General features: G+C 35.4%; 3 protein-coding genes across 4 annotated transcripts; 1 reads left to right on the top strand and 2 right to left on the bottom strand.

Moving 5' to 3' along the window:
• Positions 1-298: 298 nt before the first annotated feature.
• LOC147289469 (uncharacterized) lies at positions 299-1,837 on the bottom strand. Its single transcript, XM_086234822.1, has 3 exons — positions 1,823-1,837; positions 1,023-1,481; positions 299-781 (listed from the first exon to the last, which is right to left on the bottom strand). The coding sequence occupies exons 1-3, from the start codon at positions 1,835-1,837 to the stop codon at positions 299-301; spliced, it is 957 nt and encodes a 318-aa protein (XP_086090948.1).
• Positions 1,838-6,048: 4,211 nt separating this feature from the next.
• On the top strand, positions 6,049-8,616 carry PP2-A14 (phloem protein 2-A14). Its single transcript, XM_086235206.1, has 4 exons — positions 6,049-6,179; positions 6,279-6,578; positions 6,684-6,802; positions 7,991-8,616. Exons 1-4 carry the CDS (start codon positions 6,117-6,119, stop codon positions 8,430-8,432), a joined length of 924 nt encoding a protein of 307 aa, XP_086091332.1. The 5' UTR covers positions 6,049-6,116; the 3' UTR covers positions 8,433-8,616.
• Positions 8,617-10,525: 1,909 nt separating this feature from the next.
• SLK2 (SEUSS-like 2) lies at positions 10,526-16,583 on the bottom strand. 2 transcript variants are annotated; one of them, XM_086235205.1, is made up of 10 exons: positions 16,467-16,583; positions 14,531-15,783; positions 14,173-14,304; positions 13,841-13,889; positions 13,484-13,698; positions 13,329-13,397; positions 12,795-12,895; positions 12,587-12,680; positions 12,408-12,477; positions 10,526-11,747 (listed from the first exon to the last, which is right to left on the bottom strand). In XM_086235205.1, the coding sequence occupies exons 2-10, from the start codon at positions 15,479-15,481 to the stop codon at positions 10,855-10,857; spliced, it is 2,574 nt and encodes an 857-aa protein (XP_086091331.1). In that variant the 5' UTR covers positions 15,482-15,783; positions 16,467-16,583; the 3' UTR covers positions 10,526-10,854. The 2 variants fall into 2 exon arrangements, with proteins under 2 accessions (XP_086091331.1, XP_086091330.1); XM_086235204.1 differs by having other exon boundaries at positions 14,531-15,538; positions 16,467-16,538.
• Positions 16,584-17,653: the final 1,070 nt, after the last annotated feature.

The raw sequence follows: 17,653 nt of genomic DNA on the forward strand, positions 1-17,653 counted from the left end.
AAATGAACTAATGAACTAATCGGATAAAAAGCTCGGCACTCAGGCATGCGATCACTGCCTCACTGGCACCAACTCACGATCTTGTTGTGATAATATTGGAACTCACATGCATGGATCTCAACTTGTCTTGCTCACATACCCAAGTGGGGAATTAGTTAATTACACAATCAAATAAGGATACTTTCTACCACCCCTAAATATACATATACAAATTAGAAAGGAATTCTTATATCAAGAATCAACGTGTTTTAAATATATCAATCCTATTTCAATTCAGTATCCAAAAAACATTTCAATACTAATTGCTGACATCTACTATAGTTGGTACAATCCAAATAGGAGGTCGATTGGTCTTCTTCACTAGCTCTATAGCTTGTGTGGTGTAAGGCTGTGAAATGCTTTCATTTTCCATATTATACACGCCAAAATCACGAACTTCATTAGGTTCAAATCGCATACTCGCACGGTTGTTATCATAGTTGAAATATATACAATTTGGCTGACAACCTGAAAAATTTGAAGCCAACACATACACCGAAGAATTATCTCCTACAAAGAGAGCAACATCACCTACGGTTTTTTTCTCAACCCACTCACATTTGTCCAAATTCAATCCAAAAACTTTGAATCCCTTTGTCACCCAAATGTGATGTTTCCGATCCCATTCAGAATCCCTATGAACCATCAACAATTCTTTCTCATTCAAAACCACAAGATATCTCTTGAAGGAGCAGCCATTTCGTTCAATCTCTTTTGCAACCAACTTTTTCTGAGTAAGATCCTAAAGTAATATCGAAAGATGAAAGTATGCTATAAAAACCAGGGCCATCAAGAACATAAAATTTATCTTCAACATGAACAACTTCATAAATTGAAACCCACCATTTATCTATACTTGTATGAAAGTAAGTCCATGTGATGTCTTTACTAAGTCTAATAAAAGCTAATTCACAACGATCCTCATATATGACCACAACAATGCAATTGTCTGCATTTAATATTGGGTCGGCTGTGATTGTAACCTTGAAGACATACTGGTCACACTGTTTAGCCCAACGGTGTCTAAGATTTGGTTTGTCTATAAAAAGTGGAGGGTTTAGTGGAGGAAGGCGAATGATTGACTGTTCTTTCTTCTTCTGTCCTTTTACTCTGAAAAACGGATTTATTAGAGTTACTACAAAATCTTCATCCACGACTATTAACCAGCCCTTTGATGACCCACAAAATCGTTTATCCGGCACTGTTAATTGCAAATTAAGGACCTTATTCTCCATGACATTGTATAGATTCCATGTTCTTTCTTTCCCGGTAGAAATCAGTAGCATTGGAAGTTGATGACAACTTGATATCTTAGCGCGGTTATCCTTTGCTACACAATTCCATAATATACAAACAACACTAAATCGCAAATAGTCTGATAGTGATACTAATTTCTCTAAAATTGAATCCAGAAGGTGCATATATAGGCAATCCTGCCCAATCTGAAAAAGACCAAAAAGTTAAATTAGACAGATGATGATCCAAAAATAAACGAAATTGCAATATCAGGATACAACATGTGATTTACTATGTATTCAACATATAAGATCGATATGCAATAGAAGAACCGCAAAAAGAGTATGAGAGCGTGAGGACATGTGCGTTTAGCATCTAATTAATTTCAACATATATGAAGATATATATGATTTGATTTATGACAAATTAGGATATGGATCACTATAACAATTTGCAGTAGTTGTCATTAATTTGATGACAAAAAGGTATATAAAACAAAGAAAGAACTAATAATATGGAAACACAGTATTTTCTGTAAGAAACGTACCATACTTGAATCCATAATTTTAAGGCCAACGATTTTTTTTTTTGGCCGACAAAACCAGAAGAATATTTGAGATTGCTCCCGTAGGTACCCCTTATCAAAGTAAAAGCTCAGTACCCCTTATTTATACTATAGATATTTCTTTTACTCGCTTCAAGGATGGGATTATTTCTGGGCTCCGTGGCGTGATCTTCCCACTGGTGCAGGATTTACCTTTGCTTTTACCTCGTTGTTTAAATTATTATTACATTATTAAATACTTGTAAGATGGCAATCAATGAGGCAATAAGGATAGATCCAGGAAATTCACATAAAAAACTAACTATATAAAATTCCTTACTTATCAATACTAGTATTAAGAAATGGAATTATACCCTTTTTTATATTGAGTAAATTTAATAATAGATTTAAAAACATGTACATGACAAAATAATTAGTACAGGTCTCTTTCATTGAGAAATTATTTAAATAAACTTATTTAAGGGATCCCTTATGAGGTTCACTCCACATTGTATTTTGATAATTTAAAACCGTCTTTTTTTTTTGTCTCTATTGAAGGATTGTCCTTGCAAAAAATTGGGTTAATCGGAAATCATTTGACCGTTGATTAAATGATCACCATTTCAAGTTTAATAATTTAATTATTTCAAATTTGTCTAATTTTTTAAAAGAATAATTTTTAAATATAGACTTAAAAAATAGACGATTCAGATCGTTCAAATACTAGATGAATTGGGCATATAAGAGATCCCTTAAATAAAATTATTTGAAAAATCTCTCGGAAGAGGCATGATGATTAGTAAATACTAAGGCTTATTTACATCATTGCCCCCTGTAAGATACACTTTTTTTCACTTTGCCCCCTGAAACTTAAATCCTCTCAGTTTGCCACCTGAACTTCACAAAGTTATTGCAAAAGACCCTATGCCGTTAACTCTGTCAATTTTTCCGTTAAAATAGCTGACGTGACACCTATATGGCATGAGTGAGACCCTTTTTTAGTTATGTAAAATCCATGTGGACAAAAAAAATAATTTTTAAACTAAAAATAATAAGATCCATGTCAATTTTTTATAATTTTGCTTGTCTACATGGATCTTACATAACTAAAAAAGGGTCTCACTCATGCCATATAGGTGCCATGTCAGCTTTTTTAACGGAAAAATTGACAGAGTTAACGGCATAGGGTCTTTTGCAACAACTTTGCGAAGTTCAGGTGGCAAACTGAGAGGATTTAAGTTTCAGGGGGCAAAGTGAAAAAAAGTGTATCTTACAAGGGGCAATGGTATGAATAAGCCAAATACTAAATAGTGTTCAACATATATAACTTTGGACAAAATTCAAGTAAATAGTATTTGAGGAAGAACATGACATGCATCTAAATGAAACCACGCATGATTAACTTCAAACAATCTATATAATATTGAGTCATTAAAAATTAGGGTATTTATAATTATATCTCCCCAAAGATTTGATGATAAAATAAATATATAGAATTTAAAAATAAGTAATATGGAAACAATAGTTTCTTTCATAAAACATACCTGAATTCATGATTTCAAACTCAGATGAAGGAAAACACAGTAAAAGGTTGAAGCTTTCTGTCCGTTAATCACCTTCGAAACATCACCCTTTTTTTTTTGCCAGAAAACATCACCCTTTATTTATACATAATTCTCGAAAAAGGATCTCCGTTACGATTTCGGAGACTGATTTCCCAGTCGCTCAAAGATTGGGTTTGTGTGTGTTATACTGTTATAGTTCAGCTTAGATTGTAGTTGCACTTGGGGCTCCAATTGCCTCGTTAACATTGGGCTGGGTTTGGATTTGTTGCTTTGTAACTGGGCCAGACCTGCTTTGTATATGATGGGCTTAACTTATATATACATATATATATATATATGGAGAATGATTGTGGCATTTCATTTTTGAACACAATATTTAAATAAGACTCACTTTATATAGGATTTCAACGATCCAAATTGTTTATATTTTAAGTCTCTATTAAAGGATCATTATAGTAAAAAAATAGGTAAATCGAAAATCATTAATCTATCTATCTAATTTTTTGCAAAGATGATTATTTTATAGAGATCTAAAAAATAGATAGTTTAGATCGTTAAAATCATATATGGAGTGAGACCCATCTAAATATTGTATCAAAACTTGTGCCAAAAATGAGATGTCAAGGATCCGCCTCCTAGATAAATGTATATGGAAAATGATCCATGACATCTTATTTTTTTCACAAATTTTTAATGGGGCTTACTTCATATAAGATTTCAACGATTCGAACCGTCTACTTTTTATGACTTCATTAAAAGATAATCCTTGTAAAAAATTAAGTAAATCGAAAACTATTTACTTACAAAAATTAAATGATCAATATTTCAAGCATTTATTTTGTTGATCATTTAATCTTTATAGGTAAATGATTTCTGATTTACCTAATTTTTTACAAGGATGATTCTTTAATAAAGACCTAAAAAATAGACGGTTTGGATTGTTGAAATCCTATATGAAGTTGGTCCCATTAAAAACTTGTGTAATAAATTATGTAAAAATATAATGTCACGGATCTGCCCCATATATATATATATTTACTTATATAGCGTGATTAATGTGAACAATTAAGTAGATGTCCTCATCAGCTATTTTAAACATACAACTATCATAAATTCATAATATAGTTTATGTCAAAAACATTTATAATTTGTTGCTTTGTGCTTAATTTGTTTATTGTTTGCAGACTTGAAAACACAATTAATTGACAGACCATGAGGGACCAACCAGCTCCTACCTTTAGGAAACAAATTTATATTATTCCATGTGTTTACATCACTCAAAATTAATATTAATCGAGTGGTCAACAACACGTTTGTTTCCTAACTCAATTGGATTTAATTAAAGAAATGGGGGGACCATGGTTTCCTCTGACTTTGGATCTCTTTAACCTAACATTATGGTCCTAATTTCTCCAAATTCATGGTAGGGTTTGATTAATTCACAGACTTAAATAGAGTTGGCCAAATGCTATGCGTGTGTATATATTTCATATTTGAAAATGTCGCGATCGATGAGGGATTGATATATATAGTATAATTAACAGTTATGAGAGATTTCAGAAACCACGTACCCCAAAAAAAAAAAAAAAAAAAAAAAAGAATTAACTCATTAAACTTGTTTAAATGGGAAGGACATGTACCCTATTGCTTTCATGGAAATGGCAGGTCAACTTTATCGATCTCTTCACTTAGCCATTAGATAACTAATTAATGAACGAAATAATTAACAACACCCCCAAAATTCCTTGTGTCACACATTTAATTAACTACCATTTTCATGCAGCATAAAATAACACAAGGAAGCATCCAAAAGGACCAAACACAAATCTTAAAAGTTAAACATATATTCCTACTACAGCATAATCTTGATCGAAAAAGCATAAAAATCTTATTACCCATGTGGGGTTCGTTTGTAGCTTAATTAGCCTCTTGCGTGAGGTGTCTATAAGATTAATTATGACATAACGTGCAGATTAGCCACGCCTAATTCTATATATATTAGAGATTTAGAGATCACATTCACACAAATAAATAGATTTATTATCTGAATAAGATTATAAGAAAACAAATGAAGGAATCATTTTGTTAATGGTACGTGAAAACCACTTTGGGCCACGTGAGGAAAAAGTGGGGCAGATATAACATGAGATTTACTTTAAATTGCTTTTGGCCAAATGGCCATGTGCAACTTCTTGACCTACTGATCGAACAGTTTTTGCTGCGTATTTCATACCAACTTATAAATCTAATTAGGTGATCGTGGATTGTATTAATACCAACTTTATCTTAGCCATTCATATTCAATTAATCCCTAATATATCCATTATATCCAGATTGTCATACCCAAGCCCAAACCCCTTGTTTTAAATAATTTTAATGCCTTTTCTTTTTGTAGTCATATAGCGAGTACGTGCAATTAATCCAAGTCGCATCTATGGTTCTGATTCTCCACTACCAGTCTACCACTAAGGCTATGCTTATACACGCGCCCCTAAAAACGTGTGGATATATAACATTATCATATATAATTCCTGATTGGGAACAATTAAAGATAGGTATATATTCCAAATTCAAATTGCATGCAGGCTCTCATTGTGATATATATATACACGTTCCTTTTGGTACTGTATCCCCTTTTCGATCTCTCTATTAAAATTTAAAACCCATAGAGGCTATAGAGCCTAATTCCCATTAATGGCAATGACCTTATTCCTCCTTATACATGAAGAAAAATGGTGACTCCATCAACAATCTATCACCTCCTCCTCTACCTTTTAAACACCATATTCCATTTGGTTGAATTGGTTAACTTTAACCCAATTTGTTAGTGTTGATAATCTCTTTAATTTGTGGTTGTTTAATAAATGGGGACTGGTTTCTCTATCTTTTCAAAGGGTACCAGTACAAGGTCAAGTTCTCCTCCTCCAGCAAACCCTGGTCTCGGAGACTTACCGGAGAGTTGTATCTCATCGATTCTTATGTACTTGGATCCGCCTGAGATTTGTAAATTGGCACACCTGAACAGGGCTTTTCGTGCCGCTTCTTTGGCTGATTTTGTGTGGGAGTTGAAGCTGCCATCAAACTATAAGCTTCTTGTTGACAAAGTTGTTGATGATCATGAAAATAAATATTTGCCCAAGAAAGATATATACGCAAGATTGTGTCAGCCCAATCGTTTTGATGGTGGCACCAAGGTATATATATACATACCCCAAAACTACATGTTTGATTTTGTTGTTAATAGTTTTTTTTCTATTTTTTCTTTGTGTTGATCACTGCATATATACATATATATACAGGAAGTTTGGTTGGACAAGAGTTGTGGACAAGTTTTTATGTGCATTTCGTCAAAGGCATTGCGGATCACAGGAATAGATGATCGGAGATACTGGAATACCGTTCCAACTGAAGAATCAAGGTGAGATCTAGTTTCAATTTCATATCATATATATGACCCCTTTTGTCTATATATAAAATGATCCTTTTACTATGTTCATTAGTTGTTATATATAAAATGTTGAGATGGAAAGTTATCCTTTAAATAAGTTCACATGATGATCATATTAATTGGTTTGTTCATGAAATGTTTCTTTAGTGTGGGGCTATCGAGAGTCTCGTTTTGTTAAAGATCAATTCTAAACATATTTTGATCTTAATTTAGAAACCCCTTTTTCTTTGGACGCTATATTTAATCTACTATTCTTCCTTTTTCATTATTTAAAATTGTTATATCTTGTTTGAAAACAAAGATCTTGTCTTGTTATTATGTTTCATTTTGAAACCTTGATTTTGGTCGTTACTAAACTTCTGAATGCTTTCGGCACAAGTAATTAATTCAAGAAGTAAACTTCTTAATCAAAATTTTAGTTTCGTTTTCTATAATTTCTAACCTCATTCCATTATTATTAATAGAGTTTGATTTTTTTTTTTGGTCAATATTAGAGTTTGAATTTGATGAAGTGGACTATTGTTCAGAGAATAAGCTTCCAGAAATCCCAATTGAACCGAGGAATGGTCTGATTTTAAGAGGCAAAAAATTCTTGAAAATTGGGTGTGACTACTTTGGTTTTTTATATAATAACAATAACAATAATATATTATTATCATTAGTACCACTTGCATGCTTTTCAAATCTTTGTGATCCTAATTCTGGATTTTCCCTTTTATTTTCATTAAGTCAATAATACGTACGCCACAAGCATAAGAAAGAGTGTAAGCATTAGCATAGCACCTAAGAATAGTGACTATGAAAGGCTGTTTCAATATATCCGTGGGCTGCTTAATTAGAATCAGATTTTATTCTATTAGAAGTCTAATCTGAGAAGATTTGATTCTATTAATTTAATCATAACTTGCCTTATGATGAGACTATTTTCTATTCCCTCACATAAAGTACGTAATGCATGATGGCATTTTCCTTGAGAACAAAACATGATTCCAACCTTGAACTTGAAGAAAGATGGATTTATCATGTCTTTGCAATAGCTTGAGAAATTGTTAATAACATGCTTAAGAAATAAACGTTATAATATATATATATATATATATTTATATCTTAATCAAAATGGGCTTTAATTTGTTGTTTTTGATATGTATATATATATAGGTTCCAGACAGTTGCATATCTTCAACAAATTTGGTGGGTTGAAGCACTTGGTGAACTAGAATTTGAGTTTCCACCAGGGAGCTATAGCCTATATTTCAGGCTTCAGCTTGGCAAACCTTGTTCAAAAAGATTTGGCCGACGAGTGTGCAACGTTGATCAAGTGCATGGTTGGCACATCAAGCCCGTTCGATTCCAGTTATCAACATCAGACGGCCAGAAGGCATTATCCGAATGTTATTTGCATGAACAAGGCAGTTGGGTTCATTGCCATGTGGGTGATTTTATCATCGAGAACCCTAAGCCGAACGTGCCTTTCAAGATTAAATTTTCAATGGTCCAAATTGATTGTACACACACCAAAGGTGGTCTCTGCTTGGACTCTGTGTTAATATACCCAACACAATTGAAGTTTAGGGAAAAGTTGATAAAATGTAGTCTATAGAAAAGATAAAATTATTTGTACCACATTTTTGTAATATTAACTAGACATGTATTATATCTTCAATAGAAATAAAACTCATTTGAATTCTATTAAAGATGGGGTACGCATTTAGCATCAAAGTATATAAGCAATAGGACGAAAAGGCGAGGAAGCAGCTCTAACCGAAAGTGTTCAATTTGTTATATTCTTTTGTGAGGAGTGAGTGGATCAGATATGTACGTGTACATTTGAAGCAAAGTATAAGTAATGTCAAATGTGCTTGTCTTTTCCATATTCTTTTGTGTTTCAAAGTTATGTTTTTGGTGGTGCCCCCATGAGACATGAGTCAGGAGTAACCTAATATACGACATGCTGTGTTTTAAGCACCCATCGTTGCAAACTTGAAATGGAGTTCACGGTGTTCACCGCTAAACAGATCAATTCGTAAGTTTTTTTTTTTTGGTCGAATGATGCCCCCCATTAAACTAGAGAACAAGAATGAAGCCCAAACAAGGCCCATAGTATTTGTATTCTTTTGTTTGGCTTTTCACCATAATTTTTTGTGGAACTGTGCTAAGAAACTCAAATTTATATTCTAAATTTGAATTCAAATTTAAATTATGTGTCAGTATAATAATACACATATGGCCTACCCAAACACTCATTTATATTTTTTTTTACCACAAAGACTCATTTATATTATAACAAATAAAATACTAATATGTGTAATGACGCATTATTTGAAATTTAAATTTGAAATCTCTAGTATTATTTAAATTTAAATTTGAAATCTCTAGTATTATTCAAACCGTTAAAATATGGTTTGAGGCTGAAGAAGAATGGTACAAGAAAGTGTTTGGTAAAGGGATTACAGCTACTAAACGGATTATTCATTCTTTGAGCACCCATGCATGCATGTTATACTATATATATATAGTACTCATCCCAGCATACAACCCAAACCAAAAAATAAATCTTTTAATTAAGAACAATTGTTCTAGTGCATTGAGAATTTGTGTCTTAAAAATATGTGAGTCAAAAGAGTGCTTAAATAAATCACTTATGGAGGATGTGGAACCACAAAAGTAAGTGCAATAAACTCCCGTTATTAATACCGGTTGGTGTTGTAGAATAGTCCTTTAATTAATGATATGAATTTAAAGATGTATGTATTGTAATTGTCATTTGACCGGAAAAAAAAATGTATTGTAATTGTCAACGAAAACACAGAGAGAAATGAAAGCTATCACTACAGAAGAAAAGAGAAGGAATCTATGTATCACTTGGCACTGGCAATCAGTGCTTGGTTGCACACCTGCATATGGGTTTGGACATGGTCAGTGTGGCAAAGAAGTTGAAGGCAGATCATGGTATGGGGTGAAGATGAAGAAGTTGAAGGCAGATCATGGTATGGGGTGAAGATGAAGAAGTTGAAGGCAGATCATGGTATGGGGTGAAGATGAAGAAGTTGAGAGCAGATCATGGCATTGGGTGAAGATGAAGGCTCTTCATCTCAAAGACCTGACCTCCGAGGGACGTCGTGAGGCTACAATGGTATGATATATGCTTACCATTTCCTCGCTAACTTGAAGAAAGGAGTGGATTCACTCATCATTTCAATTTACTTCATAAACAACAATATTTCTTATGTAACAAGACTAACTGCATCAGTCCCACTTGTAATGTATAAATAAATATAGCTTCATCAAGCGTATCCCCAAGACTAATACACTTAATTAATTATATATGACTATGAATAGAAATTTTAATAACCAAGTTTATATCAGTCAAGAGTCGATACCACCATTAGTATCTCCTATTTTCCAATTTAGGATCAAACAAGCGAGCGTTTCTGATTATTATTACCGATAATTGATAAAATAGCGTCAAAACCATTGTCATTTATTCATTTTAAGCTAATAACATATTTCAGTAAGAATCATGTGCAATCTGTAAACGTTCACATTCAAATGATGATGCAGGCAGCTTTTGACCCACAGAGTAATTACCAACGAACTTTCACATCAAAGAAACCATCTCCGACCCCCTTCAGCTGAATGTAAATGGCGGTAGACACAGCGGTGAAGCAGACTATGAACTGATGCAAATGTAGAGAATCCGGGTGGAAAACCATGTAAATATCATATTACAGGGAGATTAACTAAAGTTGTTCTCAGAGTTTTTTTTATCCAATACATTACACTTGCAAGACATGGAGACAGAAAACCCTCAAAAACCGATTGCTAAATTTCCTACCCAACTACTCAAGTACAAGTGCATGATGTCACATCAAATTCCCATACTGAGAGCCCAAAGAAAAAAAAAAAAGAAGAAAGAAAAAAGAAAAAAAAAGGAGGAAAAACAGCTATTTCAAATGTCCTGTACAAGGGTATGTGCTGGCCACTCGCCCAATGGGAGCCCATAATTAGGCCAATTATGTTGGTCATGCCTTCCAGCCATAACCCATGTTATCATCAAGATCACTGTTAAAAAAGCCGTTTTCTGTGAATTCACGGGCAATGTCTTGAACCATATCTTCCTGCAAGTGAAGGTTTGGGGGTAAATCTGCTGCTCTGTGGTTGAATGCATTGTTACCACCGCCTGCCGAAGAGTCACTGTTTGCAGCAGCTTTGAAACTGTTACTCCTGCTTGGAGCAGGGCCGTGACTTCCACCAGACACACTGGTGGTGGCTGCAGCTGCTGCTGAATTGTTGTTGCCTCCAAAACTCAATCCACTCCTTGCCACACTCCCATTTGCATTTGGTGCGGAAAGAGATTGTTGTTGCACTCCTCCCCCACTGTTATTAGACATCTCCTGCAGCAGTTGCTGAATCATCTGCTGCTGCAAGGCCTGGTTGCCTTGGGAGGCAGGTGGATGGTTTTGTTGTAGCAAGCTATTAGAACTGAGTGAGCGCTGCTGCAGCTGCGGTGGCTGTCGCGAGGGTAGATGAGGACTTGAAAAGCCACTAGCTGGTATTAAAGCAGCAGCTCCTTGGAAGGTTGACGATGGGCTTTGGTTTGAATTATTGAAGGAAGAAGATGCCTCCTGTTGAAGAGAATTCCCATTTGAATTTATTGAGTTCTGCCTCATGAGCAGATTCTGGTAATTAGTCAGTGCCAAAGCCGCTTGTGCTGAACCACTCAAAGCTCCTCGCCCAGCCATGTGATGGTTGTTATTCATTTGGTTATTTAGTCCGGGATGCAATGCCATTAGCTTATTAAGAGTGTTCCTGTCAGTGGGCATACCCTGAACACTTGCTAACTGCTCCATTTCCTGCATCTTTTGCATCTGGAGCTTGGCTGCACTAGCATGCCGAGGATAAATCTTCAAGCCCTCTGCAATTCACAAGCAAACAAATTATTATAAGAATAGTCGACGTAATTATTTTTTCTAGCCAGATAGTTTAATAGGCAACTGAAACAACCACCAGGTAGAACAGAACTACTAGACTCCATAAGCAAGCAAAAAAAATCCACAACAATAACTACTAAAACTAGGGCAAAAGGAGATGAGAAACAACAAAAAATAGATGCCAAATACCAAATTCTTCACTGCATTGTACATTTTGACATTTAGAGGACATAATCAATCAAAGAAACAAGGACGGAACTACTTCCTGCGGGAAAAATAGGTTGTAGATGATAGCAGGGGTGATAAGGGAGCAACTGAAAGACAAATCCACATCCACGAAACTTGTCCAAATCTCCATTAATTAAATTAAAAGACAATACTCAAGAAGCATACAGGTTTAGCTCCAAACTGAAGGTCATTGCCAATCCATAAGAAGATGATTACTCAAGAAATGGCTCAAAAAAGCTACAAACAATTGCAAGCAGACATCAGTTGTATAACTATATCATGGTTTGTTTAAGAACGCTGTCTACGATACTGCTGAGACATGATTAATCCCAGAAGATAGTATTAACAATATGATCAACTGTCCATGCAAAGCAGCAGCACAGGGTTATAAAATGACAAGAACGAAAAAACCTTACCAATTGGCCCAACTTTATTCTCCCGGCAGAAATCAATCAAATCCTTCATGCTATTGACAACCTCTGAGATCTGTCAAATGTTGACGGTCAGCAACTATGAGAAAACTCAAAATAAAAAAAATGTAAATGAAGATACTTCTTAAATCAAAATTCATGGCCATAAATGCAAAAGCATATACCTGCAAACACCTCACATATCTTTTAGAAAAGCCCAAGTCATTCAGAGACTGCAACTCCAAACTCTTTGCAAGCTGCCGCCCAGCTGTCAGTACCCTGAAGAAAGCAATCAACATCAGTGGAGCTCTACTTTAACTTTAAGTGGAGGATTTAAAATCCAATACCCATTTGATCAACAAAATCAGCTTACTAATCGCCTCATAAACTCACATATTGCTGTTTGTTTGTAGATCCTGTTGAGAAACCCCATCAGATCCACTTTCAGCAATTGTGCTTTGGCACTTCTGTGCAACTTGAACCAGCTGATTCACCTGAAAAAAAAAAAAAAAAAAAAGAATGCTTCATAGGTTCTATACATAATCTAATCTACTCTTTTTTTGGTAACAATCTGATATAATTAATTATGTTTGCATAATAAAATTTGAATTACTGTTGAAAACACAAAGAACTAAGAAAAAAGTTTCAGCAGGACAACTAAAATCAAATCAAGATGGATCATCGGAAAATTTTACCAATTTAGCCTGGTTTAGTACATTCTCAAGGAAGAGCTTTATACAGATGAAGCTAATTTTATTAGTCTTGATTTTTTGACAATCTTTTTCAGGTCCTACAATTGCAAATTTCTTTTAACGCATTTACTAAATGCCACGTCTCAATTCCTATCGTTGTATTCCACAATCAGCAAATAAGCAGGTCAACCAACCAAATAAAAGCAAAAATTAATAAGGCACACAAAACCAATACCTGTGGTGCAACCAATCTACGAGGAAGAAGTTCTTCATGGCGCCGTGCACAGAACTCCCAAGACAATATCTGAAAAAGCATAAAATAGCAGGCTATCAGCAGGTTATTTTATGATAAATAGAAACTAACAACCAAATGAAGCATTTTTATCTAACCTTTAAATCCTGAGTAAATATGATACGAAGTTGACCCTCCCGAACAACACGAAGTTGCTCATATACACTCTCTTGAACTGCTTTTCCATACTCCAGCATCATTACACCAGAAGGAAATCTACATTCACGAGGCAAGTCCAAAAACAAAAGTTCATCGATGACTCCACTGCCAAATTTGATCTCATTAAGTCTAGGGAGTACTTCAAAGGTCGCCTCTGTATGGCCATGAAACTAATTAGTATGATTCCACCAGATAATTATAAATATTTCAAAGAGGTGATGCTAGATCCAAATATATTTAGTAGAGGTGATGCTAGATGAGATCCTTAAACATATCTAAATGTAAGATTTGCTTACCAAACCCCCTTCCAGATTTAGAACCACAAATGTCGCATTGCCACGCATCCTAGACACAAAAAGGAAAACAGATTTAGAACCACCAACTTATTGTTCAAGGAGGGCAGATAACATAAACACAAATCAATTCTATCTAACTAGATGAAGTTTCTGATAAAATATAAGCATTGTTTGTAAAACATGCAGACAGGGCCACTAATGCGATTACATGAGAAACAATTCATGCAAGTAGATAAGATTATCATGCATATATGCTACCATATAAGTCTGCATTTTATGGTACGAAGATTCAATTATAATAGGGAGAATTAGTCAATAGCAAATTAACTGACCATAGCAGCTTGAGGGAAAACACCAAGGGCATGATGCCCAACATTATCATATAATGACAAGCACCATCTTTTCTTCGCGCGAGGCGAGTAGTACTCTGTCACAAACTTCCTCCAATAGGCAATACTATTGTCCTGTCAAAAAATACCATGCATAATTAGATAAACATGACTCATGGAATTACTTAAAATGAACAGACAAGTAAAGATTGTGATTTGTGAATGTAGGTGCAATAAGAATTAGAATGTGTAAGATTAAAGATATTTATCAGAAAAGGGAAGACATATCTATAAACCCAGCTAAAAAAGGAACTAACAAAAAATGTTTTGCCAAATCAGGTGAATCAAGAAAGGAACTCACTGAAGGTCGTTGCCGCTGATGATATAGATATTGCATCAGCCTACGAGCACATACACCACCATCATAGGGACGCTTATTAGAAGGTGCGGGCTGCATAGCTTGTTGTTGAAGTTGCTGTCTCATCTGCAAATGCTGTTGTTGTTGCTGTTGCTGCTGCATATGAGCTCTCTGCAACTGAGGCATAGACTGAAAAATCTGTTGCTGTTGCCGCAATCTCTGCTGCTGAAGCAAGGCTTGTAACTGTGGATTACGGCCTTGGAACTGCATGGGATCCTGTCTTTGCAGTAGCTGTTGTAACACCTGCTGCTGCAGAATATCTTCCTGCTTGATATCCAGCCGGGGTTTCTTCTGGACATGGGCCAAATTATTTGGATCCTGAATGAAGGTCCCAGGGATTCGCACTCCCATGGGAAGGGAAACTTGGCCAGTTTGGGATGTGGGTAAGGAGGTAACACTAGACGCCCCTTGCTGCCGCTGGTGCTGGTTCTGGTACTGCTGATTCTGCTGCATTTGTTGGGCATTCTGGTCATGGTGAGAATTCTGCTGCACTACAGAAGACCCATCCATAATTGATGACCCCGACATGCTAATATTGTTGGATGAGAATGACATGGGCGATGCTGGTAAGCGTAAGTATGACTCTGTATTGATGCTAGCACTTCTCTGCAAATGAGGACCTCCTGAAAGTACAGAGTTTGCATCTGTAACCAAAGAACTTGCCCCAACACTTGGACCTGAGTTCGCCACACTGCTCAAAACTGCATTATTCATGTCCCCAGAAACCGGACCCAGATTTGAACGCCCAGTTCCGGGAGTTGAATTAGAAGAGTTCCCGAAAGATGAGCTCAAGTGAGAGTTAACTACAGGTTGAGACTGCCCATCCCCTTGGAAGAAAATTCCAGAACTCGATGAAGATTGCGCTAATCCTCCAGCCACCCGAGAAGGCACCATAGGAGGCACCGCCCTTTGGTGGCCAGAGTCTACGTAGCTCTCCAGAGCCAGGCCTGACTAGTGTTTTACAATAATTAATATGCTCAACCCACTCACAATAGAAAAATAAAGGCAATAAGAAAATCCTCTAAAACAGCTCACAAATACAACGTGGCTAATGTCACCAGTACTAATCCAAACAATTTCAGTATCCCCACCTCTCACTGTATCACTAATATCACCAATTATTGTATAACTATGCGACCAAACTGGGACACAATATTTATATTCTGTTTGAGCTTTCAACAATTTCCCATGGGGATCTAAGATAAACAAGAGGAAACAACACCATCAGCTGTAGAACAAGAAATTCTTAAAACTAAACTAAATTCCAAACCAGTATTACCCAGATAAGTAAATTAAAGACTGACAACCAGAAAGAATCAGAAAATGAAGCAAGAAACAGAAAATCAGACCCAAACCAAGCCCTAGCTTACCTAAATCTTGAATTTCTAATGAAAACCCACAAAACCCTAAATTTTAATTGAGCTACCCATGAAACAATGGCATAAGATTGTGAGCCACGAACCCAACATTTACCGTGGATTTAAACGCAACCCAGTTCAACTAAACAATGAATTTAACAAAAATAAAAAAAGGAAAAAAGAGAGTTTTAGCTTAATTTTTATCAAAGAGATTGGGAACCAAGACTAAGATCGAACCCAAAGAAGCTCGAGTGGAACACGAAACTAGAAAAATCCGCAACCAAAATATTAACCATAAAACACTAGTTAAAGTCTTAATTAAGCAGCAAAACAAGAAGATCGAAGTGCAAAAACAATACACAGAAAATTAAATAATAAAATGAGTGAGCTTTTATAGTCCCAGAGATCGATTAGAGCATATTAAAATTACCCAGGAATATTACTTAATCAGCCGAAAAATAAAAATTTGGAGCAAGAAATTGAAAGTAGATAGTAGTAGAAAATGTACGGACGCTACTGACCTCGGAAACCGGAAGCTGTAAAAAGCGAAACGTTGCTTTTCTTTCGCTTAATTTTGTAAACCGAAATTTGCAGAGCGAGAGAGAGAGAGAGAGAGAGAGAGAAGGAGAGAGGAAGAGTTCGAGGACGCTGTTTATATACCTAGCGGGAATTGCAGAGGGGCGAGTGACCGGCTGCATCGGTAGCCTTCCCTATATCACCGGCTACGCTTGGAAGATCAAGGAACACGTGTCCTGATTTCGGTTGAAGACAGTAGTCGGTGATAGATTGCGCGATGGCGACGCGAGGACTAGGTCGACGTGGCTCAACGTTATTTGTTGATCTCTAGGTTACTTATGATGGGCAGTGAGGATAGTACCTGGATTAGCCTGTCATAGTCGCGATCGTCTACATTCAAGTCTAAGCTAGTAGGTCTACAGTCGTACCCTTCTAGGTGACAAAAGTGAGGGTAAAAATGACAATTCAAGGGTAATATAGTACTTGGCGAAGAAGTAATGCCAGGTGTGAGGATTCTATTGGGTTTGTTATTTATTCGGACGTGTGAGATTGGGTGGGGATTGGGATTTACCGTATAGGGTTAACGGATAGAGACAGACCGTCAGATTGACACGTGTGGCTGACACGCGCAATAGAACAAGGCCTCGTGTGGCTTTTCTACAAGCAATACAATACAAACGGTTTAATTTCATTTCTTAAAAATTGTCGAATGGTATACAGATAGCTCTGTGCCTGTGACGATATCTATCAATTCCTTTTTTTTTTTTAATTCTTATGTAGATTAAATTTAGTAAACAATGCAAAAACATAATAACATAAGATAATCGTGTGGAAGTCAGAAATTTATGTAAAATATACTGTTTAAGGCTTTAAACCTTTAAGATTTAATTTTTTTTGTAATTTATAAAATTATATATAAGTATCGTAGAATTTTTTGTACTTTGAAAATGAAAACATATTGCAGGTTTATACAAATTGTTGTTTTTTAAAATAAAAAACAATCTATTATGGAATAAAGCAACGCAAGTTGCCTACATATAACATATAACAAATTTCTGATCGATTCGTTTTTATTAATCTTCTTCACGGAAATTAATGTAGGGATTATAAAAAAGAAAAGCTTCATTTTGTTCTAAAGTATGACCATGATTAAAGGCATCGTAATGGCCCACCGAATTGGAGAATCATTGAC

Source organism: Dryas octopetala, chromosome 3 (genome assembly GCF_963921425.1).
Source record: "Dryas octopetala chromosome 3, drDryOcto1.1, whole genome shotgun sequence".
Lineage (NCBI taxonomy): Eukaryota > Viridiplantae > Streptophyta > Magnoliopsida > Rosales > Rosaceae > Dryas > Dryas octopetala.